Genomic DNA, 25,797 nt, shown 5'->3' with positions numbered 1-25,797 from the left:
ACTCACCAGCAGGGGGCAGAGCACAGAGGGAAGGGAAGACAGCAAAATCAAATAGTTCCTGGCAGAGAAGACAGCTTATTTTCTGAACACAGGGAGGTTGTTGTTTTAAATGACGCCATAGTGGGGGGGGGGGTGGGGGGGGGCTACCTAATAATTTGGGAACTTCTAATTTCTCATAATTCATACTCTCTTGTACAATTATATGAAGATGATGATCCTGGTTGAGGTACAGAATAGAAAAAAATCCATTCTATCAACTCAAAAAAGCACAGAAATAATTTTAGAGACTTATCAGCAAAACAAAAGAGACTACATTCGAACAATTTGGTGTGCTGAAATTTAAACCACAGACAGATGAAGACAAGTCTGATGTTAGGACAAGACAGTGCCATATCCAAGGTCCTAGGAAAAAAATCCTTGGGTATCTGGTGCTGGGCGAGACATGCTCTGGAATGCCCAATGCAGGATCCCATCAAAAGTATTCTGAAAGACAATAAAGAACAGAGATACTTTGTCTGTCTAGCTGGTAATAAATATTTAAATACAAAAGCAACTTATCAAAACAGAACAGACTATAGGCAATAGTGCTAGAGCCATTCTCATGTCACAGAGCTAAGTTTGCTGTGTCTAAGTACAAATTCACAAGGCATGAAACTTTGATCTGGCATCCTTCCTAACAACTTGTGGGAGATTCTACTGCATGAGGAAATGGGAAGTTATGGAACTGCTCATGTCATAACAACTATTATTGGCAAAATAACATTAGGAGAGACTGATGAAAGTGGGTTAGTAAAAGCACAAGAAGATAGTTTCTATTACCTCCCCTAATAGAGAGTCCAGCTCATCTTTATTCAGAACTGGTTCAGCCCCAGCAGATTCTTCCACCACCTATGATTTAAAAGAGAATCTTGGTAATTTAATTAATCTAACATAAATGTTGGGTAGCATAATCAACTGCAGTAAGGAAGCCATACTATAGTAAGCAAATCCCCACTAACAGGACAGCACTTTGAGCAAAGTTTGAGTCCAGTGGCACCTTTAAGACCAACAAAGTTTAATTCTGGGTATAAGATTTTGTGCACATGTGCACTTCTTCAGATACATTGAAACAGACTTCCTCAAGCCTTACATATCGGTAGGGAGGGGGGTAGTTAGTTGCCAAGAAGGGCTAGTCAGAGTCAAGATGCATAAGTTACTGAGTGATAAATATAGCTAAGATCAGATTAAAGCAGTTGGTAAGACCTGTGTATAGCAGCAAATTAGCATACAAATAAAAGAGTTAACAAATAGATGTGAGAATGAACTTTGAGTCCAGTGGCACTTTTAAGACCAACAACAGCTAATTCTGCATATAAGTGAGAACTGAGTGACTTAGTATGTATAGATGCAAACTTCTTCAGGTACATTAAAGCAGACTTTGTCAGGCATTACATATAGGTGTGGGGGGTTAGTTGCCAGGAAGGGCTAATTAGAATCAAGATGCATAAGTAATTGAAAAGTAAGTATAGCTAAGATTGGATTAAGTAAGACCTGTGGATAGCAGCAAATTAGCATACAGATAATAAAAGAGTTAACAACAGATGTGAGAACTAAGTTTGAGTTCAGAGGCATCTTTAAGACCAACAAAGTTTAATTCTGGGTATAAGCGAGAACTGAGTAACTAGTACTTTGTCATCTCCTGCTGCAGCCTAGTGAGCTCCCACGATGCTTCTCCTGGGAGACAGGGGCCCCTCACGAACAGTATGGGGGGAGCAAAGTGGGGCTCTGCAATGGGAAATAGAAACTTGCCTCCACCTCAGATGTCTTATGCCACCTAGAAATTACCTTTAGATAATATTCACACATCCCCCCTGCAGACAGGATTTCATACTGTATAAGAATCTTATGGGGTTGCCCCGATGATGAGAGAAATAAGCACTGCAAAATGCTCTGCATACTAAAAGGAAAAAATCATTTACAGAGCAATCCTAAATGGAGTTATACCCTTTTATGCTCATTGAAGTAAACATTGCTTTCTGTCTCTTGGCATAGAGCAGTGTGACCAAGAGGCCAACAGAGAGGTACCAGCCACTACCAACCAAGTTCTGAAACTACAACAGAAGGATGAGTGAAGGAAATGGCTTAATGAATCTTGTATGTTCTCAAAACAACCCCTTGAAGTGGATTAGTCTAAGTCTTGCTCATGACCATCCAAATCAGCTTCATGGCCAATTTGATCCTAATTTTCCACAACCTTATAATGCCAGTGTTCCAAACTAGCAGGTGGGAAACACTTATTATTATTCTCAAGTTTCAGTTGTATGAATTCACAATGTTTGTGGCAGTCATCCTTAAAAGCCTCACCTCTCTTCCAAGGCTCTGAACCAATCCTTGTACTTTAGGCCTCATGCAAATCCAAGTGATTGTCAGCCAATCAGAGCCCATGGAGGCTCAGAGGAGGTGAGCCTGCCTCAGTTTAAATGGGGTGAGGAATTTATTTTTAACTTTTGAATAGGGATGTTGTGGCTCTGGAAAGGTGCATCAGCTTAGCGAGGCTTTTATATGGCTCTTTCATTAGGGTTTCGGGGTCAGCTTAGTGTGACAAATAAGCATCCTGTTAAGGACCCATAATTCCTAACTGGTGTGTGTAGGTTCCGTAGTAAGGGGCTCTGTGAGAGAAGAGAGCAGCCTTGAACCTGCTGAGGCAACCTGTCCAGAGAAAGGGGAATCAAATCAGCCGTCAGGGGTTATTTACACCTCCAGGGGTTATTTATCTGAGAGCCAGCTGTATTTTATATACATCGTATTTACCTTATTAAATACTTTATTTTCTGTAAAAAAAACCTTTGTTGTTCATTTCCATCCGTGTCTTGTCAAGACAAAAATCTAAGAAACAGGGGTCTCTATTCACATATTAGTCTAGCAGGTTTCCAGATAAGAGACTTTTAGGAAGCATATAGTTTACACATTACAGATCTTTAATTAAAAGCTCGTGTTTCCCTTTTTATTTGATTGCAGGTGGCTGAGGTATAGAGAATACAGAAGAGGCCAGAGTGGGGGACTGGATATTCTTCAGTATGGAAGGCAGTTGCCTCAGAGCTCCCCCCCCCAATAGTTGCCATAATGTTCAATAAATAGGACAAGTTATGCATTATATAAAAGCCAAGCAGAACATCTGGAAAAGCTGTATCAATCCTAGTCCACTTTGCTTTTATTGCAGAATTCTTAGAATTTGGCCAGATGCCTTTTCTTGAAACAGCGTAGTGCCTAGTGACCCTCAGTTGCAATACTCTTGCTCTCTGTGCACTTCTTCTCCATAAGTTCTTCCTCCATGGGTCAAGTGAATTAATTTTAAGGAAGTCTGTCTCTGAATATGCACAGAGACTGACTGTCTGCATATCCTGTAACTTTGCTGAAGAACACAAAGAGGCGGGCCTGAGGTTCATTATCAAAGGGGGGGGGGCTTTCCCAAACAAATAAGTGAAACAGGGTATCTCTAGCTGCAGAAGGGAGTGTGTGTGAAAATATGCATTTTGGTGTTATTTTTAAACAAGGAGGAAGAAAAGATAAGTGGAAGACTGATAGTTAAATAATGACCAGGATGTCCGAAAACACAGGAGTGAGTGAACTGAGACCAGACCATGGGAAGAGAGACAGTCTGCACAATCTCCTTGTGGAACAGCCAAATTATAGCCACACAAAAGTGGATACTGATGCAGATGTGCCCTAAGTTAAGGTAGGCAATATCACATTCAGCTCAGTTTCACCTACTGCTGCTCCCAAAAACCTGAACTCCTCCCTTGAACAAGTAAGGATTTTGCCTCATCCTTCTAATACCTCCTCAAAACCCAACATTTCCATGAGGCCGTTGGCTTAACCCCTACATTCCCATTCTGCTTTATGTAATTAATTGAATTTTCTCACATCCAGCCTTTCTTACCCTTCTCTCTCCCTTCCATCCCTCTGTTGCTTTCTTCACTCTTAAGTAAAGAATGCAAGCTTCTACAGTGTGGACTTCCCACAGTTTCATTTATGAATCTTTGTTAAGCACCATATACCCTGCTGGTGTCATATAAATAAACAGCAACAACAGCAATGTATTATGTTAGAACTAACCCTATTGGATGAGTTGCCCTGTGCAAAAAAATAAAACCTGGAGGCTGTCAAGTGTCACTATATGCAAAATGGGGAATTGTTTCAACACAACAAGGTTTTGTTAATCATCATCTTTAGATATGCTGGTAGAGGTGCAGTTCTTTCCCAGCAAATTCCCTCCGTTGCTTTCATTTTTACCCAGAAAGCTAAAAGGATTTTGGAAGTCCTGACCTTTACTGTTCTTAGCGCTGTGCTGCTTGAGGTTGCTGCTCCTTCCACAGTGACAGTAGCAGGGCTGCCAGAGCAGGATTTGCAGATCAAGATTCCACTGGAAGAGAAGAAGAACCATTAAGAGCTTCTTGAAGCTAGAGGTGCAGTGCTAACAGCCAGCAGACAAAAGGTGTGCCTCAACTAAATCACTTCAGGCTGTAAACTGTGGGGCTCACATCATGGAATATCTATTTAACTTAAGAGGAAAATTTCCTGGTAAACTGCTGCCCTAGAGGGCCATTGGTGGCCAGCAGCAAGCAGAGCCAAGCCTTGATAGCTTCGCCAGTGCACCAGGAGCCACTTGGCTTGGACCCTCCAGTGTCAATGATAATCAGGGTAAGCTCATCAATTGCCTCCTCCTGCACTAGCACCAGTTTGCAGGAGGAAGCCATGGATGAGCACTGTCGGCATGGCTGAACTGAGTGGCCCCTGCAACTCTTACTTAACAGTACTGCAGAGGGGCTCCTCAGCTCCAGGGCCATTTTAACTTCCTAGTCTGCTCCTGAATGCTTTGCCACACCCTGGGGAAAAAACCCTCTCCGCATTAAAAAGAATAGATGTCAGGGTGAACACTAAGCTAGAACCTTTCTGCCTGACAGCTAGTTAAGTATTTGCAACACTCCCCCCCCCCCCCCCCGTGGCACAATATTCCTCTGAGCCCTTACCTCCAATCTCAACTAGTATGGCACAGACAATATTCTTCACCTGCTGTTTGTGAGAACACGGTTTAAGATGGGCAGACAAGCTGTGTGGTAATATTAAGACTGAGTCACATGGCTGAAAACTGGCCTTGGCTACACTATACAGCTATATTATGAAATGATCAGACAACTGCTTTGTGAGGTATTAAACTTATTGTACAGTCAGTGCAATAAAGGCAAGCAGAGAATACAGAATCTGTTCTAAAATGCATATATGCTGTAAAACTATGAGTTTTGCAGGCTCTATACTCAAGATCCTTGTTGTTGCAAGTAAAATACTAGAACTCAAATCAGGTGGTACTTGGAATGGTTCCAGACAAAGGTGCCAGTGTTCAGCACACCTAACACCCACAAACCATCAAATAAATCTGTAGCTCCAACAATGAATCTGCTAGTCCATCATGTTCATGAGCAAAACAGGTCCAAAGAACAATAGCTACATCAAACTGCCCTGCTGGCTTTTTTCTTGCAGTGCCTATCCCCATTTCCATCCGTTTCAATTTACATGTCAACATGCTAAGAATGCTCTTCCTTTATAAGATACTGAGGTGGGTAGAGGAAAGAAAATACTTCTACTGTACATTTATACATTAAAACCCATTGACAGAATTCATTGTTACATTATCCTTCAGTTCATTCTGTTAGATTACGTAGCAATCTTCTACACAACCAGTATTTTGAGGCCTAAGAGGAACTCAGCACTACATGAGTATCACATTCAAGAGTGGAGATTAGGTAAACAACTTTTAGATAGTGGCTATCCATATAGAATTGTCTAGGACACTGATATTACAGTTGAAAAAATACCCAGGTGTGAGTTGCTTCTAGATAAAACTCAACCCATTAAGAATCACATTTCCTGTGCTTTTCAATATATATATTTGTCCTATTCCATCCAAAGATTAATATTTAAAAATCAGCATGTGGTTAAATGTCTATCTGATTATAACTGCCCTGAGACTGCCTTCGTGGGGTATAAATCTAATAAATGAATGAATGAATGAATGACTTCCCCTTTATTGAACTAAGAATTTAAAATTTTGGGGACATTTTAACTCATTCTGATATCAATTACATGGCAACAAAAAAGGGAATTGGTCTTAGGTCATTACTAATGTGGAGTCTATTCTGTCTGTTCTCTTTCTTGTGAGATAAAATGTCATGAACATCCATAGAATCACCACAAGTTTGAGATGTACCATTTCTCTAATTGCAATCCTAAACATGTCATATATGTTATCACATGTCCCTGTGGCTTAATACATGTGGGTGTGAGTATCTGCTCTACCAGAACTCATGTAGCGGAACATTGCTCTCGTTTTCAAACTATGGCTAACAGAAGCACCTCTTGTTACACATTCTGTAGAAAAAGCACATACAGGTACAAATTTGCAGGTTTTTTGTGATTGAAAAAAATTATTTCACATCATCTTAAGAGTGGATCTCTATACATTGTTTGTACACAAGGAGGCAGAGTAGATTTATTCACCATCAAGCTGCAGTTTCAATCTGAACCTGTTTTTAACAAACCATTTGAATTAGCCATATTCCTAGATGAGGAATATAGCACAATAGCAACTCTACACCCCCCCACCCCGGCCGATGCAATCTTGATTTTCTGTATGATCCTAATTTTGTCTGTATTTATTTATTGGTGACCCTTTCCCCCTTGAAATCATATACTTCTCAGTGCACAGGTCCCATTAAATTAATACTTCTCTCATTCCAGTGTCATTCAATAAACCTACTTGCACACTTGCTGTGAGTTATGTCGATTATTACATCACCTATTTTGTTATCATGTCTCATACTTCCTTTAAATTCACTTTACACATTACACTTTGTAATGAGGGCTTTATTTCATGTGCTGCTATTGGAAATCTTCATGCAGAAGATTATGTAAGTATATGGGATTCCTGAGTATGTATGAACTGTATTGTTTTAGTTAAAGTTGATTATGATTATAGAACATATTATAGTATTATACACTTCAGGGATTCCTAACTTAGAATGCAGAATATGTTTGAATGAAGTTTCTCTGCTGTTATTCTGGCTCTATACAAGATAGGTGAGGCTCTTTTAAACTTCGACTTAGTGAATTTTTGTAGCTCCCTTCAGCCTGGATGTAAACAAAGAACTTTTCATTTTGAATTGACATTAGTGGGTTAGCATTGACAAGGAAATGCTTCAAACTGCAGCTGTGTTAAATAAAGTTCTGTAGAGTTCTTCCTTCTTATGTTTGAAAGAAATCAAAAAGGCTTCCGGTCTGGCTCCCGCGTATGGCGGACGCATCCTCGGGTCGCTCCCGAGGGTGCCTCGCCCGCCCGCGGTGGAGGAGGGAATCCGCGCAAGTGGAGACCCGAACGAGCCCCTCAGGAGAGAGGAGCTCGGATCCGGGGCGCTTTAGGGAGCACTAGGGGGGAGTCGCTCTTTGAAAAGATCGGCTTAATTGTGAGTTGTCAAAATGCAGAGAAAAAGAACTAAAAACGTTTTCCCCCCCTCCCAGCGAAAAAGGCGAAGAGGTTAACCCTCCATTTGCATAAGCGAAAAAGAAAAGGAGGGGGGGAATGGATTGAGCGGACAGTGATGTTTTCCTTTGATGTATTTGAAACAAAGCGGGAAAAAGTTTTGTCTCTCTGGAGCACATTTTAAGAACTTTCTAAAAGTAAACAAAAAAGGAAAAGATGTCGGAGCTGGGCAAAAGCGAGCGGAGAAGAAGGGAGGGACTTCCGTCTGGGCGTTTGCTTGTGTGCGAGAGCCGGCTGTTGAATGTTTGGACTGTTTATGGCTGTGAATCCGACGGGAGTTTTGTAAAACGGAAAAGTTTGAATTGTGACAGCGAGAAGTGCCTGGCAAGCGCTTATATAAGTCAACAATTGCGAGGAGGACCCATAGAGAGTTTGGGAGCGGATATAAAAGCGAAAATGAAATTAATACCATTCTCAAAATTGGGGACCTCCGGTAATGGCATGAAAAGAAGAGGATTTATAGTGCATGAACTGAGAGTATTAACAACAACCCGAAGGAGGATCAAACAAGCCGGAAGGAGAAGACAACAGAGGAAGCTCCTCCACGTCAGCGATAGTAAAAGTACCCAGCACGCAAAGAAGCGGTTCTGAATGTGCACAGAAGAGATTTTTTTTTATTAACAGAAATTCAAAGGAACATTACTAACATACTAACAGAGAACTACATGTGACAGGACTAAGAAAAGAAGTTTGACAACACACAGAAGAAGCCCAAGAAGATTAATTGGACATTACTAACAGTTTAATTTACCAGTTTATATATCACTCAGCTTTCTCTTTCTCCCACTGTCTACCCTTCCCATTTTTTCTTTTAAGCGAAATACCTCCCCTTTTTAGGGGAGCCAATAAAATCTTTATTAAAAAAAAAGAAAGAAATCAAAAACAATGTTTAGCTTTAATGTCCTTTGTTACTTATTATAGTGAATATATTCCTCCTCACAAAAGGTCAGTACGACTTTTGTCTACTAGTTATTTGTGTACTGAAAAAGAATCCCTTAAAACAGGACTACATATGGATAGTTCTGTTTTTGCAATTTGGTGTGGTTACTCTTTCATCACCGTAATCTGTGAACCATAATTATTTCTTGTTATTGTATATTCTTCGGCAAGTACTGCAGCAATCATCCAAAATATATTTACAGTATTTGATGTGGCACTGTATTTTTCCCCTCATTTCCACTTTAGCACTAAGTCATTAACTGTGGAATCCTAAATGGAACTGCGTCTTTGTAAGTCCATGGTCTAACTTGGGATTGCTGTGCTAACCAGCTCCAGTATACCATCTGGACTAGCAGCCAAGAGGTTTGGAGAATTAGTAGCAGTTTTGTACTTGAATGTAATCGGCACCTGATTTGATCTGCATGGGCAGGAAAATGGCAGTGCCAGTGGAAAGCCCTGAAGCATTTGCTGCAGTAGATCATGTCACCTCCTTTTCTGCATACCCCACACTTTTCCCCAGTGGTCAGTTTCTGCAAAACAAATGAACAAACAAACAAAGGAGGAGTCAGTTTGTAGTAAGTCTTGGCTCTCTCTTGTCCTCCAGAGCTGTCTTTCCTGCAGGCTGCTGCATGGGAATAGTCTTCTTTTTCTACCTAACACTTTACTGCCACTCTGTAAGTGTAATTTCCCACCAGCCCCATTCTTAGGACAGTTTTAGATAAGTAGCTGTGTTGGTCTGCAGTGGAACAGCAAGATTCTGATCAAGGAAGCTTTGGTTCTGAAAAGCTGGAAATCTTGTTCTTTAAGGTGCTACTGCACTTGAATCTTGCTATTCTTATTACAGAAGCAGAACAGGAAATTAAACAATACAATCAGCACAACTAAATGCCAATTTAAATGCATACAAAAGTGAGCAAGAACAGTTTAAGCTATTTTATCTTGGTGATACTTGTGGACTTACTGTGCATTAAATGATACATGAGGCATGTTTTGTGGACCTCAAATAACCACCCCTCTGTTTCAGAAGTCTGCCATAGCCCTTTGAATCTTTAATATGCAAGAAAAGCCTTCTGGAAGGAAGAAGGAAAGTACCACTACAGCAACAAAATACTTTGATAGTCTCTGATTCTTACACAAAGCATTTGAAATGGTCAAAGATAACTGAAACTAGTGAAAAGTTCCATAGCAAAGTGAGCTACTGACCAGCTGGGTCTCTGTTCCCACACTCTGTAGTGTTGGTAGTACCGCCACAGACACTGGGGGTGCAGAAAGCAGTGGCTGCCTGAAGGAAGCCCCAACAGGTTCTTTGATGAGAACTCTCTTCCGATCTTCGGCTGTTTTCTGGCCATAGAGGGCAAGAGGATCCTATGCAAGAAATATCATGCCAGTCTCTACTCTGTAGCACTGCAGGATTCTCTTAAAATGCCTTGAGAAAGATGGAAGGATCACATTCATACGGAGGGTGGCTGCATTTCAAATGTCTGGGCCATAACTGAGCAAAATTCAGACTGGGCCATGGTAAAGGGGCATGAGGAGCTCTGCCTGCTGCTACAAGGAGCAATGGAAAGAAGGGCAACTCATTAGGGCTGTTTCATGTATGATATTGCTCTACACGGAAAAGCTGCATAAAGAGACACTGAGTTGACAGGAACGGGGGAATCATGGATCACAGTTATACCAGAGTCTGAGAAAGTCGCTGTCTGCTGCTCTCTTCTTCGTTGTGCCTGTCCTGTTTCACCTTCCCTGGAGAGCAGGAGTCACACCTCCATGTTCCGCTGCCCAGTATCCCAAAGCAGAAAGACAGGAATGTGATCATAAATAACAAGGAAAGAAGGCTAAATAAATGTAAATAGAAATTATTTGCTCTTGCAAATGGCATCTCTGTGAGCTAGAGGTAGATCTAACATAGGCTGAATTATGTCATGAGAATGACCCATTCTATAGTTCCTGGTCACATGGTTGGAATATTTAGACACTTCCCAGAGGTTTGGGATTGTATCATAGGAAAGTTGTTCCCATGCCACTGGGTGTGAGCATAAGTTGGGGCCTGATTAACCTGAACCATAGATACATATTTAATAAATGTTTGCAACACAAAGGCTTTAGTACCATCAGAAGGCTGTATACTAGTGTGGATAAAGGAGACTTATTTTGGATGACAAATGGGAAGGTGGAAGGAATATCCCATATTTATTAGGTTTTGCATTATTGATGATTTAGCCATAGGAAGGATATCAGTGGGAAGATACAGTCAGCTAAGGAAATAGTGCAGTGACTACCTCAAAAATACTTTTCCCAGAAGAAAAGAACACATTCTGAAGACCTGTGTTTGATTCCAGTGGGATATATAAATGTTTGCTGTAGTTTAAACGTTCAGTGTGGTTACCTGGGAATTGCTGTCAGTGGTGGCCGAAGGCAAGCCAGGTGAAAGGCTTTGGGGCATCCATCACAGCAGATCAGCTCCCCACCATCTCTGCAGACAGCACATTCATCATCATTCTTCTGGCCCAACAAATGACAGCAGGATCAGAGCAGAGAGGAAACTCTGTTACCAGCGTGTCCCTCGGCATGCAGCTCAGCAGAAGTACCCACACTGCTTTCACCCACCCAACCAGACCATCATCATCCCCTGCCACCTATCACATTTTTATCCTGTTGTTCCACTAAAGAGTTCAGGGTGGTGCACACAGTTCTCCCCTCCTCTGTTTCATCCTCACAACAACCCTGGGAGGTAGGTTAGACTGAGAGACAGTGACTGGACAAGGTCAGCCTCTGAGCTTCATGGCTCAGTGGAGTGGAGTGGAGATTTACACCCAAATCCCTAGCCCAACAGTTTAAGTACTTCCCCACACAGGCCATTTCACTTTATGTCATCTCTTGGTATATTGGAGTCCTTCTATTACTGTGGATGGTGTCCATTGCCCTGAACTTAAAAATGTTACTGTACCTGGAATTTGTTATCAAGATGCAATATAGTGACAAAACTATGGAACAGAAGCTACTTGCGGCCACGAAAAAATTCAACATGAAGGCTTGCCCGTTCACTAACCCTTTCCATGCTCTCTATGCCATACTGATGGAATTCAAAATGATAATATGATCTCTAAGGTCCTAGTGTTGGGTATCCAAGAAATTAAATTCTAAGATAGAGTAAAGCCAGTACTTTTCTCCCCAGGTCAACACTATGGTCCGGTCAGAAAATCATATGCAAGTTGGCCAGTCCACTGTGGTCAGCAGCATGGACCAGTGTGCTCCCCAGTGTCCTGTTACCACCAATACTGTGGCTGTGAGGATCAGGTTCCTGGTCTAATAGCAAGGCAGAAGAACTGTCCAGCATGCCAAGAAGTATAACAAAACATTCAAGCAAAGTTCTAAGTCAAGACTGGGGAAAGAGGATGGGAGCTGTCCAACAAAGTAGTCAGCATTGTAAGTAGCGTTGTAAGTAATAATGTCAAAGAGCAAGACACAGTGTTCAGATAGCTGTTGAAGGTTTTGTCCTGAGCACCAGCCTTCCTAGTGCATTAATGGAGCCCAACCATAGTAATACTTAAGTCAAGAATTCTCCCTTGGGGCAGTACTGGGAAAAGGGCAACACCTATTTTGCAAAGCAAGCACTCTGCCTAATAAGGTTGGTTTAAACTTGGGTTCTTCAGCATCTTGCTTCTTGAAATCCAGAAGATGAATCTGAGGGGTTAAAAGAAACTGTACTGCAACTGGCTGAAGAATGGTGCAGTGAGTATACACAACAAGTGGTATCCCAGTCTTATCAGATGTGTCACCTCCTTTTGCCTCCAGCATATACTAGCGTCTGTAATTAACTCACAGCTGCAATTTTCACAGTGGTGACGGTCCACACCTGAATGTCAGGGTCTTGATAATCTTGTTTTTCTCCTCTGATATGCCCTTTCCAATTCTGATTCTGAGAGTTGGCAAAAGCATGACATGCATTTGTGGACAACATAGATTGGAAACACTGAAGTAAAGTTTCTAGAGCTGATCTTTCTGAATGTGTCCTTAGGGCATGAGAAGCAATGCTAGCAATGATGGGAAGAGGGGACTGGAGAAGGTGGTATGCTGATAACAAAGAGTCTTCAACTCTTTGCCTTAAGAACTTTGATCATCTCTGTAACAACAGTTAGGCACTGTCATGATGTGCTACTTCCTATGTGAAACAGTGCTTGTTCTATTCCAAGTTTTAAGTTCCTTCACCTGCATGGGCTCTGAGAACCCTGATGGGGTATAGAGAGTGTATGAAAGCAGCGCCTTTGCAAGCATCAGTGAATTGTTTGGCCAGAGGTGGGGAAAAAAACCTGAGCTGGATAAATCAGTGGGCAATAATGACTTGGATGTAAGCTGCAGCAAGGACGTTCTGTGCAGTTAGTTTTAAAATCTTTGGGGAATTCCATCTTGGCACAAGAAGGACAAGTTCTGTCAAGGAAAAATGTTTATCCTGACCAAACCCTGTCCCTTCAGGGAACCTGGCACAAATCCAGGTAGATAACGTAGGAAACCTGGGGCTTCCCAAGTCAGGTGGCACTGTCAGGGCATAACAAACTAACCTCAGCCATGCAGTGGGCTTTGGTGGAAGTAATGAGAGTTAGTGTGCTAAACTACAAGGTATCAGTGAGTGCAAAGAGTAGCTCTCCAAGTGCCCCTCAGCTATGACTTGTGTTGGAGAATTTCGCAACAGCCTTCTAAGCACCTATTTCCTATGTAGAAAGGGCAGATTTCAGACCAAAGGACTGTCTGCAGCATCTCTGTTAACTCCCGTCGGTTTGGGCATGATTTGTAGCTGAACGGCTGCCTTGATGGAAGGATGTATATTCAGCATTACTTTGAACACTTTTTTTTTTTTTTAAGGCAGATGTAAGAAAAGAATGGTTCAGGAAAAGTTTATGCAATCCATGCTTCTTCCCATTTCCCATATTAGAGATCAACTACACTTTACACATCCAAAATAAGCATCATGCTTAAAGTAGCTTGTGTTCATTTTGAGAATTTAGCTGCCAGGATTGCTTTATTAAGGAGAACAGAACAGAGGGGAGGGGGGGGAGAGGGAGGTGTCCTTTTTCAGCAAGAAAATAGCACAGGAAGAAAGGGTTAGCATTTCCCTCTATTCCTACACCATTCTCTACCACAATAAAGCAATCCTAGTTGCTCAATTTAAAAAACGTTATTTAAACTAAATGCGGGGAAAGACCGTGATTCATAATCGAGCTCTCAGCCAGCTTCCAATCTCAGGAGTTTTTAAATGTGAAAGTGAGGGCTGCCTTACGCTTCAGACGACACCTGCTTTTCCTGGGGTCCACAACATGCCTCTTAGCAAAAACACAATGTCTGCAGAAGGGGGATGTGTCCCGTAGGCTGAAGACATGGGACGATGAGCTGGAGGACTCCTTTGGGTCACAGCTCTCTAACTTGTGCCCTGCTGCATTTCTCTAGAGGCACCAGAGTCCCCTTCAGATGCTACCATGTCCCCCATAAGTACGTGTAGGAGAAATGAGGGAAACAAGTCTGCAGCATAAAATGTAAATACTACTGAAGTGTTGCTAACTTTTGCACACATTTATATTAAGCCACTACTCAGATGCTTCTCTTCCACATTTTCAAAAGGGAATTAGATAGGAATATGGAGCAGAGGTCCATCAGTGGCTATTAGCCACAAGGTATAGGTAGGGACTCTGGGGCAAGTGATGCTCTGTCATCTTGGTGCTTGGGGGGTGGGGTCAACAGTGGGATGGCTTCTAGTGTCCTAGCCCCACTAGTGGACCTCCTGATGGCACCTGGTGTTCTGTGTGATACAGAGTGTTGGACTGGATGGGTCTTTGGCCTGATCCAACATTGGCGTCTCTTATGTCCTTATGTTCATTTTCCTTTAAACATTATTTATTGCAGCATTTAACAACTTCCCATCTATTAAACCGTCCCTCTTTTGCTTGATTGTTCCTTCAAACTCCAGTTCCAGGGAATTCAAAATTTCAGAGGGTTTTTTTTTGGGTTTTTTTTTGCACTCTGAAGAGCCACTGTGATATAATGGATATTGTGCTGAACTTGGGACTGGGGATACCCGAGTTCAAATCCTTGCTGAGCCACAAAATCCACTGGGTGACTTTTGAGCCATTCACTCTCTCACCCTAATCTACTTCACCAGGAATATGACATAAAAAAAATAAAAACCCCTGGAAGAAGGATGGGATACAACTAGGATAAAACGAAATAGTGGAATTGTTTAATGGTGCATTAACTGCCTATGTTACTAAAGAGTCTGACTGCTAGAACATCCCACAGCCCCAAGAGGACAAAGCCTATGCAGACAGGCCTGTATAGACTGTACATGGGGAGAAGGTGTGGGTCAGCTGCAGACCACCTGCAGCGCATGCAGAAGTTCTCAGGTCCCGTCCTCAGCATCATCTGTAAAGACCAGGAGTTGGTGACGTGAGACTCCTGAAGCTCTGCAGAACTGCTGCGAGTCTGAGTAGACGGTGCTGACTTCAAAAGGCCAATAGTCTGACTCAGTATAAGGCAGCTTCAGGTATTCACACGACATGAATTGTACAAAGAGCAGCAGAGGGATAAAACAAAAGAAAATGTGAACAACATAGACAGGGGGCTGGAAAAGACATTATCCTAATGTAGAGGATCCCTCACATATTATGCTTACTCTATATGTTGGTCTTAAGACCGTAATAATGATAAACTAAACTAATGTAGAGGAAGAAAAAAATATTCTTCCCATTACCTGCTGGAGGGCTGGGTCAACAGTATGGAAAGAGATCGTGGGACATTTGTCCTGCAAACTTCCTTTCTGTTCTCCCTTCTGAAGACAAAAGAAGTGTTAGGATGTACGAAGGAATACGTTGGCTACAGGCTACGTTTGCACCTTGACAAAGAAATCAACCCACTGCTCCTCTCTGGTTCACCTCCCGCCAACATATGGCATAATCAAAGTGAATCTGCAGCACAGCAACAGAAAAAGGCATGTTTATAGATAAATTCACGGGGGAAGATGTATTTTACTTACACATTTTTGGAACAATGCATATAAGGATAATATGTGCAACCATCTATATTGTTTTCTTTGTTCTGATGTAAATTGTGGAATTATTTTATGTTAATAAAAATATTTCTTGGGAAAAGAGAACTCTCTTTCAGCAGTCTACTAACAGTATATTTCCTGTTGGACATTCTACAGCAGTTTGGTCATAGGGGAAGAAACAGGCATCTCCAGGACTTTGTGCGAGAGACATTGAGGCACATATAATCCAGAGAATAAGGCTATAGGTTCGGCAAGAGAGTTTTCATTGTTACTCTTTAAGGAAGAGTGAGAAAACATAACGCACAAACAGGCAACCCATAGTCTCCCCACAGATATGAACCAAGCGGAGCTGTGAACAAAAAAGGCCGAATGAATGAAGGGCTCAGGAAATGGGATGGAGTACTAAAGACTGACACGCACAACCTCTGGGCTTGCTGAACCAACTCTTTCAGCTGCTGACAACTTTGGGTCATGTGACTTGTTTGTTTGTTTGTTTTGCATCAAGGCAGAGGGATGAAATGCTGGCATGCAGAACTAGCTGCAAAGCTATATGGGTGCTATACAAATAAAAGCATCTACTCGGGGCAAATGTATTTTTAATTATATTTATATCCCACTTGTCAGCTTATAACAGTTTGATTACAACACAGAGATAGCATTTAAGATACTAGGGATATATAGTGGTGTGTATAGTGAATGCCTCTGGCCCCCATAAGTTGATAATCACATCCTCATAGGCAATAATTATATCCTCATTTCTCTGATAACAGGCCACAAGTAGTTTATATTAAAATAATCATACTACAATCGCTATGTTAAAACAAAAAGGAAACAAACACATGACTACCATGAACTTGTGGCTGCGTGAACTAGTACTGAGTTAACATGTACAGGTAGAGCCAGTACAGTGTAGGATACTCTTCATTGCAAAAGGGTCTGAGAAAGTCTGAGGGAGACAGAAACATCGTGTGGTACATACATATTCAGGGGCCTGTGATTCTTTGGGCTTTTGTTCACAAGCTCTGTTCTTCTCTCCAGGACCCTCCAGTTTCCTTGTGGTATAAAACTCAGCACCAACTTTGATGCATTTCTTAATATCTCCTGGAAAAGGAAGATTACATTAAGTTTATGCTGAAATCAGTTGACCTTTTTCTAACAGGGAACATGTTAATTGGCCCAGTTCAGACATCAAGCCAAACAATGGTTCATGCTAATTATAGGTTAAACTCCAAACCCTGGTCTGAGTGTTCAAACATACAACAGACATGACATAGCCTAAAACCATGATTCCATTATCTATCTTCTTCTCAGACTGATACATTCACTCCCATTTCTGAAGTGCAAGGCCCTCAAAAGGCTGAGCGTTTGCTGTAACTATGGTTTTTTAATTCAAGGATCACACCATTGTTCACAAGTTCACAAGTCCACTTTAAACCATGATTAATTTTGGCTTCCCAGCCAGTGGCTAACAATAGCTTCTTAAGTCAAACATGACACCACAAAACTATATTTACGTTTCCTTAGACATATTTTGGTATAGTTTGAATTGAGACATTTTAACTATAACTGGAATGTTGATCCAATTATTCCTTGCCAAAAAGTACTGGACAATCATATATGGCAAATACTTTTTTCTTCACCTATCCACCAAGATTAAAAAATGTCATGATTAGGTATGCCCTCTGAAGCACAGGAAAACAGAATAATATTAAGACATTATGGGCATTGGCCCATTTATTTATTTCCAGGCTGTAGAAACTGAAAATATTGCACTGCCCACTTTAAATGTTTTAAACTGGTTCTATTGTACTGATCCAATATTGTTATTTCATTTGACTGAATTATTTTAAGACTGTATTATATTTATTTCTGTGAGCCGCCCTGAACCTGCTTGCAGGAAGGGCAGGATATAAATCAAAATAATGAATACATAAATAAATAAGAATGTCAGACCTGTTCTGTAGAGTTAAAGTTCACGGGGAGGGCGGGGTAAAAATGCAAATAAATAAATAAATTAAAGTGGGCAGAATGCTGGATTTGGGGACACCTGGGGTCAACTGCCTGCTCTATTACCTATTCACTAGGTGACATCTCATCCCAGTCTTCCATCTGTGAACTAACCTCACACGAATTTTGGCAATGACAAAACACAAAAACCAAACTGTAAGGACTTTCACTGGGATGGTGCTTCCTCTTTGAAATTCTCTATGAAGAGGCTGGTGGTACCTTCCAGGGGTCATTTCGTAGAAAAAGAGCTAGGGGAACTCATTAGCATAACCCATTAGCATATGCCACACCCCCTGACATCAGGGGCCCGGCAGTGGACCTGCAAGGCCAGCGGGAGTGCGAGGAAGCCCCGCAAAGGCCCTCCCTGGCCCCAGGCAGGCGGGGGTGGGGAGAGGCGGGGAGGAAGCAACTTACCCTCCCTCTTCTCCTGCCTCCTCCTGGCTGAATGAGGGCTGGAAGCGGGGTTGCCGGAAGCAGGGGCTTCGTCATGTGCCCCGCCCCCCTGCACCTCACCCGGGGGAACTGCGTTCCCCCGTGTTCCCCCCTGAAATGACCTCTGGTACCTTCTAAATAAACATAGAATCAGGCTGCAAATGGCTGTTTTCACTTTCAGTAAAAGCATATCAAAAATTACAATTCCTTTTGACTATCCACCCTTCCTGAATGCACCAGTTACAATGCTCTAGTGGGGTCCTGGATGCAAGGAGTCACTGTATGGAGAAAGAAAGCTGGTGTGCCTCCATCTTGTCAGATGCATTAACCAGCACTAATTTTTATGAGCAGTGCCTACATTTTCTAGTGCATTATTATAATATTTCCCCCTCATTTCATAGTCTTTTAAACAAATACATTTTCGCAAAAGCACTGTTCAGTACTCTTGCTTCCAGAGGAACGTGTCCCTGCAATGGCATCTCTGAACATCTCCATCTCCATCAAACGTGATTTTTCTGTTAGAAGCTGCTAACCACCCAAGGCTTAGTCCTGCTAACAACCATGGGTAGCTAACCACTATCATCTTCTGCTGGAGAACTTCCCAGGGGCATTTGGCTGGCCTCTACTTTTGGAAGACTGCTGGACTAGATGGGCATTCAATGCAGCTCTTAAAACAACACAGAGGCAGAAGCAAATGTCACAACACTACAGTCCTGTATGGAACACAAAACGTTTTACTAGATTTTTCAATCTATGGGTTGAACTTAGGCCAAAGTCACTATATTGCATATACCTGCTATAAACAGAGTCCTATTCCTGTACAACTTCCATAGTCACTGCTATCCTTGAACCAGTTAATTATTAGTATGAGAATGATAGTGATGAAAAGCGCCATCAAATCACAGTTGAGTTATAGCAACCCTGTAGGGCATTCAAGGCCAGAGACATTCAGAGGTGGTTTGCCATTGCCTGACTCTGTGGAGCAACCCTAGACTTCCTTGGTGGTCTCCCACCCAAGTCTAACTAGGGCCAACCATGCTTAACTTCTGACAAGATTGGTTTGCCTGGGCCATCTAAGTCAGTGCCAGGTTGAGAATAAGTGAATATATACCTGACTCAAAAACCTGCTTGAGAAAAATTCCTTCTACATCCCCACTGGTTACTGGTTTTTCACTGGGTGTCACAAGGGCAGCCTTCTCAGCTGAAGCAGATAAAATCTGAAGGCCAGTTGTTTCAAAAATAGTCGTAAATATCTCGGGACCCATAATATATAAAGGCTACAGAGGAGAGAGCTTTGAGAACAGAAACAGTAAATGGTTGCTCACTATTCTCACTGTTAGATTTAGCCAAGTCCCATCCTCATATTTCTTTGTCTACAGCAACACCATTACTTGCTTAACTACTCTAAAAGTCATTGCAGTGCAGCAGATAATGCACATCTTACACTGAAAAAGACCGAGAATTTAAAAAGGAACCTCCAGATATTACAATTTTTGAATTCAAACTTCACTGCTTATTTGAAAGCCAAAAAATAAAATAAAATAAATCCCATCTAGATTTAGCCAAGGTTTAGAAAAAGGTGCATACTCACCACCCAAACCCTTGCTCCCTCTAAGTTGTGGAGTCTTGTGAGCAAAAATTCTACTTTGTGAGCTATTGTGAGCGAGCTATTTGGCTACTGCATAAATTAGTTTGCTCTGGAGCCATCCTTCCTGAGCTAAGACAAAAATGTGTGAGCCTAAAAAACTGTGAGCTAGCTCACACTAACTCAGCTTAGAGGGAACATTGTCAGTTAACCAAAGTGGCATAACCATGTTCTCCCTTGCCTTTTCCCCAAGCTACCCACCCCTGTTCATTCTGTCTGGTACAAAAGGTGATAAAGTTACAAGAGGAAAGTCTAATTTCCAACTGATTTGTGAGACAGGATGGAAGTGAATCATGGAACAAAAGATTCAAACAGTAATTTGGACTTGTTCAACTCGAGTTGCCTTTGGGGCTAATTTAGAACCTTCCATTGTATACTAGGATTGGATATGGCACACCGGAGCTCAGATCACTGCTCTTCCATGGAAGTTCCTACGTAGTCATGAGAGAGCAGTTACTTTTCGGTCTAAACTAACTTGCAGGGTCCTCGTAGGATAAGGACTGCAAAAAAAGTGCTTTGGATGCTGAAAATGCCACCGATATTATAAGAAATGACCTATTGTGCAATTTTTTGAACTGTGAGACAAGGAATAAGGAAAGACAGTGCTTCAAATAGTAATGGAATCAGCATGGGTATGGCAAAGCAAAGTGCTTACCATTTGGAGGTGGACAATGCTGAATTTCAGTGTTCTCTGCTTTCTTCACTGCTTTTGCCTTGGACAGAGACCCTGTTGATCCATAATACAGGGTTACAACATTCTGAAAGCAAGATGTACAGCAGGTATGCATCCCATTAAACTAACATAGGTGCTTTGAGCCTTGGTCAGAAGCTCATAAAGCATCTGCAGAGAAACACTTACGGGAGGAAATTTAGTGGAGCCCCCAACATCATGTCATGTTTAACATGAATATAGCTTACAAAGAAAGAAAACACATAATGCTGACATAAATGGGATTCTCCCTTTGGGGCTTATGTGTCATAATTTGAACTTGGTATGTATGTGTTTAGAGGTAACATTTAAATGTTATCTGTTGCACATTTCTGCTAAATTCCAACCCCAGCAAGTATTTCTATACCAAGGTGTGGGTCGCCTTTCACTAGAGGCTGAGGGTGGTGGGAAGGCTCCTTCTCCTCTGTTGCCTTTCGCTTTCCATGAGACTTGTGCTGAGCCAGTATCTTAGGGCTGGCTGGGAGTTTCCTTGCCTTGCGATGCCTGCCAAGATCCATATCTGAAGGGGGGTGGGGAGAGAAAAGCCAAACAAATATTATTCAATAAAACCGACATACTACTAGGTAAAATGGGTTAAAATCAGCCGCATCAGATATGGGTAGGGTTGACAACTTTTACACTGGTCTCTCTACCTGTGTCTTTAATATCAGTTTGGTCTGCAGTAAATACCTTCATGCCATGAAAAGCTTCAGCTGCTCATTTCCACACACTAAACCTCTACTAAAGGGACAGGAAATGTTTTCCCCATGCCAGTTGACTGTTGCATATATGGGTAGCCACCATTAGTAACCTCCTCTCGAGCAGCAGTTTTAAAGCAGAGGAAGTATCCATCCTGCTCCCCCCATTAACAGTGCCATCCTTTACAGAGTTACAGCATTCTAAAGCAATTGATTTCAATGGATTTAGAAGAGTGTAACTCTCCTTAGGAAGAAGAAGAGAAGAGATTGGATTTATACCCCGCCCTTCACTACCCAAAGGTGTCTCAGAGCGGCTTACAAACTCCTTTCCCTTCCCCTCCCCACAACAGACACCCTGTGAGGTAGGTGGGGCTGAGGGAGCTCTGCTTTTTCAAGAGCAGCTCTTATCAGAACTACGGCTTGCCCAAATGGAGGAGTGGGGAATCAAACCCGGCTCTCCCAGATTAGAGTCCGCGCACTTAACCACACCACCAAACTGGCTCTCACACACAATCACACACACTAAATAATGCACTTTCAGTGCACTTCCCAACTGGATTTTGCCAATTCACACAGCAAGATCCAGTTGGAAAGTGCACTGAAAGTGGATTAAAAGTGCATTATTTAGTGTGTGTGATCGCAGCCAGTGAGCTTTTTGTGACTGTGGGCTTCCAAGGGTGAAAAAAGATTCTTGTGTGAAGATCAATTGATCTAAAGACGAAGGAAATATATCCCCCCCTCCCCAAATATAATTCAACCACAGGAGAAAGTTCAGTTTCTTCTGGGCTAGAGTGATCTCAGTTGATACCTTTGGGAAAGCTGCTCCAAATGGATTGGAGCTTGGAATATCTCTCCAGGTTGTAATCCTTGAAGAGGACCCTCCAGAAGTCCTGGATAGAAGGAGACTCCTGACTCAGCAGCCATGTCAACATGGCATGAAAAGCCTTGTGGCAGCCCTCTTTCTCCTTCATACGGATAGTGTCCTTCAAGAAGGAGGGGAAAAGCCCAAGTTAATCTAGTCCTCAAGTGGATCAGTCTGTTCAGTTAAGGAACTCAGAAAACATTTCATTGTTAGCTATCACCTACAGGAAAAGAAACCTAACAGTTACAGTGAGATATGTTGTCGAAGGCTTTCACAGCCGGAGTTCATTAGTTGCTGTAGATTTTCCGGGTTGTGTGGCCGTGGTCTTGGCATTGTAGAACCTGATGTTTCGCCAGTAGCTGTGACTGGCATCCTCAGAGGTATAACACAAAAATGGAGCACTCTCTGTGTCAAGGGTGAGAGTTATAGTGTAGGAACATACGCTTCAAATCTGCAAAACACCCTGCCCTGCCCTGGATAGCCCAGGCAAGCCCAATCGCATCAGATCTCAGAAACTAAGCAGGGCCGACCCTGGTAAGTATTTGGAAGGGAGACCTCCAAAGACTACCAAGGCTGGGAGGCAGGCTATCAAGCCACTTCTCTGAACATCCTCCATGGCCCAATAGGAGTCGCCAGAGGTTGCCATGACTTCCAGGCAAGGGCGCGTGCACACACACACACACACATGTGCGTACGTGCACACACACAAAATGCAAAAGTACAAAAAAAAATCTGCAGAACATCCTTAAGATGTGAAACACCAATAATACTGAAACTGTGAAAACAGAAAAATAACAAACAATAAAACAAAGAACTGGAAGCTGCTATAGCACAAGTACTCCTTAACTAGCAAGAAAATCACCCACAGCTTAAAAGAAAAAAGACACACTTCAGCACACTCACACATCTTGACTAATGCACTTTCAACTGGATTTTGCCATTTCACCAAGTAAAATCCAACTGCAAAGTGCCTTGAAAGTGCATTATTCAGCATGTGTGAAATGATGTCTACTATACAGTACAGCTGCTAGGAAAGGGGCAGTAGCTCAGTGGTAATGTACCCTTTTTTGCTTGCAGAACCCCCCAGGTCCCATCCATGGTGCCTCCAGTAAAAAGACCTGAAGCAACAGGTGTCAGAAGAGACCTTTGGCAAGATTCTAGAGAACTGCTGCCATGCCCATTGAAGCAGACAATACTGAACTATATGAATCACTGGCTTGATTTGATATAAGACAGTGTCATACACACATAGTTTTACAGAGCACCAGATTTACAGTTTTGGAGATATGTTCAGGGATTTTCAAAAGGCACCAATGATATGAGCAAATTGGGACACCAGCCTTCCAGAGAATATGTTGAGATTCATGACCAAATGCAGATGAAACACTACACTCAATCAACTTCTGATGGAACTCTTTTTCAATAACTAGACTCAGATAAAGGCATATAGGAGCAGAATATGGCATATGGAAATTCCTGAAGAAAGGTCACCGTGAGTTGAAAATCAAAAAGTATCAAAACAGATCCACAAACACCACCAATACATTAGGATCTCTTACATTTCCTATCTTCCCATTTACCAGAGAATTAGTGCCTACTTTTCATCAAGATGGGATACAACCCCCCCATGCCATGAGAATGAGATTATTTTTCATAACTATGCATTTCTCACCTTGAACATCTCTTCAGTGACAACATCGTGATCCACAAGTCCATGAAGCAATGGGAAGACATCATCCACTGCCATTGAAATTTCTGTGCGGTACAGCTTCAGTAACTTCCTCAGGTCCCCTTCTCCCAAAGGCCTGTCAGAACTGAACATCCTGTCACAGAATAAGGTCTACAGGGCAGTTAGGAGTATCTGATTACTTACTTGAAGACATCACAATCTCAGCATTATTCGTGGAATATCTGTTTTCTAATGGCAGGTACAAGGAAAGGACATGCATCTTTTGTACAATTGAACCTGCTGTGTGGACTAAACCTCCCTTCTAAAGTAAAAATGCAACAGCATCCTGGATCAGTGCAACCTTTTATTGTCCCCTCAGATGTATCTCCAATGTTAACATCATTATTTTTCTATTATTTGTGGTCTTTTACTAATCCCTTTTTTCTTTTCCCCACTGTTTGTCCTTACTAACAGGCAGCAATACTGACCTCACTTGTCACATTGATAGCAGCATCTATTATTTTTTCTGCCTTTCCTTGTTCCCTTTTTTATGCAAGGATGAGTGGGATGGGTATGTAGGTGGTTATAGAGTAGCAAAAAAACCCACCTTATCAAATAGCTCATATAATTCCAGCAATGAAGCTCTGATGAATTTAGGAAGCTGAAACTGTCCAATTAAGCCTATTTGGCTGCTTTGGGATCTGAGAGCTTCACCCCACCTTGTTCCACCTGCATTCCCTGTATATTACCTTACATGAGTAGAAGACAGAAACTTTACACTGTATCTGGGTAGCAGTTTTATTTTTAATGCTCCAGTGGAGTTCCACACCCTCAATACAAAAGGCTCAATTGAGTATAATTTAGAAAAATGGTATAGTGTCTAAAGGGGGTACCCATAATGAAACAGACATGAAGAAATAACCACCATGCTTGTTACTACATTGTATCATTGCAGCTGATTTAAAAAATACTAACCCCCCTGGAAAGAGCTTAATCCAGGGCAGGCAGAGCCATATCAGTATGGGATGGTGCTGTGGCAGAATGTAGCAGGTTAGGAGCAGAGCTTGGAGAAACTTGTGGGCCAGAGGAAGAGAACAGCAGAACCTGCAGGTTATGGATGTAGCCACGTCAGAATATGGTGGGTCTTGTCCCCTGTTGCCGTTACAGCAGAAACCTGTGAGTCTCTCAGAGTCAAGCTGGAAGCTGTCAGATTATGGATGGATCTTCATAGCACCAGCAGAATTTAACAAAATTTATATTTTACTAGCTTTTGGAAGACTGGTACCAGTTATCTTAGAGAACAGCCTCCCCAGCTAATAGTCAAAAGGAATCCTTTATTTCAGACTGATTGGAAGAAATCCTTGGGCCCACAAATGATCCCTTCTGCACTCCTCTGAACACCTCTAAGCAGCTTGTTAACGAGAGGTTCCACGTAAGAACAGAACCTTGAATACTCACCATGGCTCTGAGATTAGAAAGGAGCGGTGGCGCAGGCGGTAAGAGATGCCTGCACATACATCTGGCCGAACAGCTTTGGCTGTTTGAGCCCCACCCCGGCCCTATGTCCCAGCTCCCGCCCACCCAGCGGCTCGAAAGCCCGTTAAAGGGCGATTAGACCAATGGGTACCTGCTACTAGAGCGGGGAGGCACCCGTCCCTGTGTTGCAGCGGCGAGTGGCGAAGCGAAGCAGTGGTCGACGGCGGCGGCGGAGAAAAATGGTGGCTGGCGAGGCAAGGAGCGAGCGAGCGAAGGAGGCCGGACCAACTGGCATGGAGGCCGAGCAACGCGACAGGCCGGAGCCTCATCGGGACAGAGGCCGCAGCGGAGCATGTGCGGAAGTGCGAGTGGTCCTGGCCGGAAATGGAATCGCTACAGCCAGAAGAAGGGAACTCCAAAGACCAGCACCAGAAAAGGACGCCGCCGACTACCGCCCGCAAAAACAGGACAACGACCGAAGATCCGCCGCAAAAAGGGTGCCTGGTAGGGTAGTCACCACCCCTGTATATCTTTGGCCCTAGGTTAGATTCTGTAAATGTGATTAGCACTCTCTGTAAGCCGCCCAGAGACCCTTAGGGATTAGGGCGGGATAACAAATTGAATAAATAAATAAACAAATAAATCTTGGAATGGGTGATTCCCACCAATTGCTCAGGGATGCAGGACTAAACTCTTCAACCTCCTGTCCCTCAGGTGGGAGTCACCCTGACTCAGTTTGGTTACTTCATGA

The 25,797-nt window shown here is 42.5% G+C and overlaps 1 protein-coding gene across 1 annotated transcript in view; it reads right to left on the bottom strand.

The window, feature by feature from the left end:
• Positions 1-140: 140 nt before the first annotated feature.
• Positions 141-25,797, bottom strand: part of AIRE (autoimmune regulator) — a 28,772-nt gene continuing 3,115 nt past the window's right edge. Inside the window, exons 2-15 of the mRNA XM_015426812.1 lie at positions 23,574-23,724; positions 21,848-22,022; positions 20,709-20,861; positions 20,288-20,359; positions 19,099-19,188; positions 16,528-16,649; positions 15,252-15,329; positions 10,899-11,014; positions 10,191-10,287; positions 9,716-9,877; positions 8,921-9,042; positions 4,273-4,402; positions 820-888; positions 141-483 (exon numbers count right to left, since the gene is read on the bottom strand). Of these exons, the coding sequence (XP_015282298.1) occupies positions 403-483; positions 820-888; positions 4,273-4,402; positions 8,921-9,042; positions 9,716-9,877; positions 10,191-10,287; positions 10,899-11,014; positions 15,252-15,329; positions 16,528-16,649; positions 19,099-19,188; positions 20,288-20,359; positions 20,709-20,861; positions 21,848-22,022; positions 23,574-23,723 (1,617 nt within the window). The 5' untranslated portion in view covers position 23,724 and the 3' untranslated portion in view covers positions 141-402. The remainder of the gene's footprint in view (positions 484-819; positions 889-4,272; positions 4,403-8,920; positions 9,043-9,715; positions 9,878-10,190; positions 10,288-10,898; positions 11,015-15,251; positions 15,330-16,527; positions 16,650-19,098; positions 19,189-20,287; positions 20,360-20,708; positions 20,862-21,847; positions 22,023-23,573; positions 23,725-25,797) is intronic.

This window comes from Gekko japonicus, unplaced genomic scaffold, assembly GCF_001447785.1.
Source record: "Gekko japonicus isolate JY-2015 unplaced genomic scaffold, Gekko_japonicus_V1.1 scaffold14, whole genome shotgun sequence".
Classification (NCBI taxonomy): Eukaryota; Metazoa; Chordata; class Lepidosauria; order Squamata; family Gekkonidae; genus Gekko; species Gekko japonicus.
Note: the sequence above shows the minus strand (reverse complement) of the source record. Positions and strands in the feature narration are given on the sequence as shown.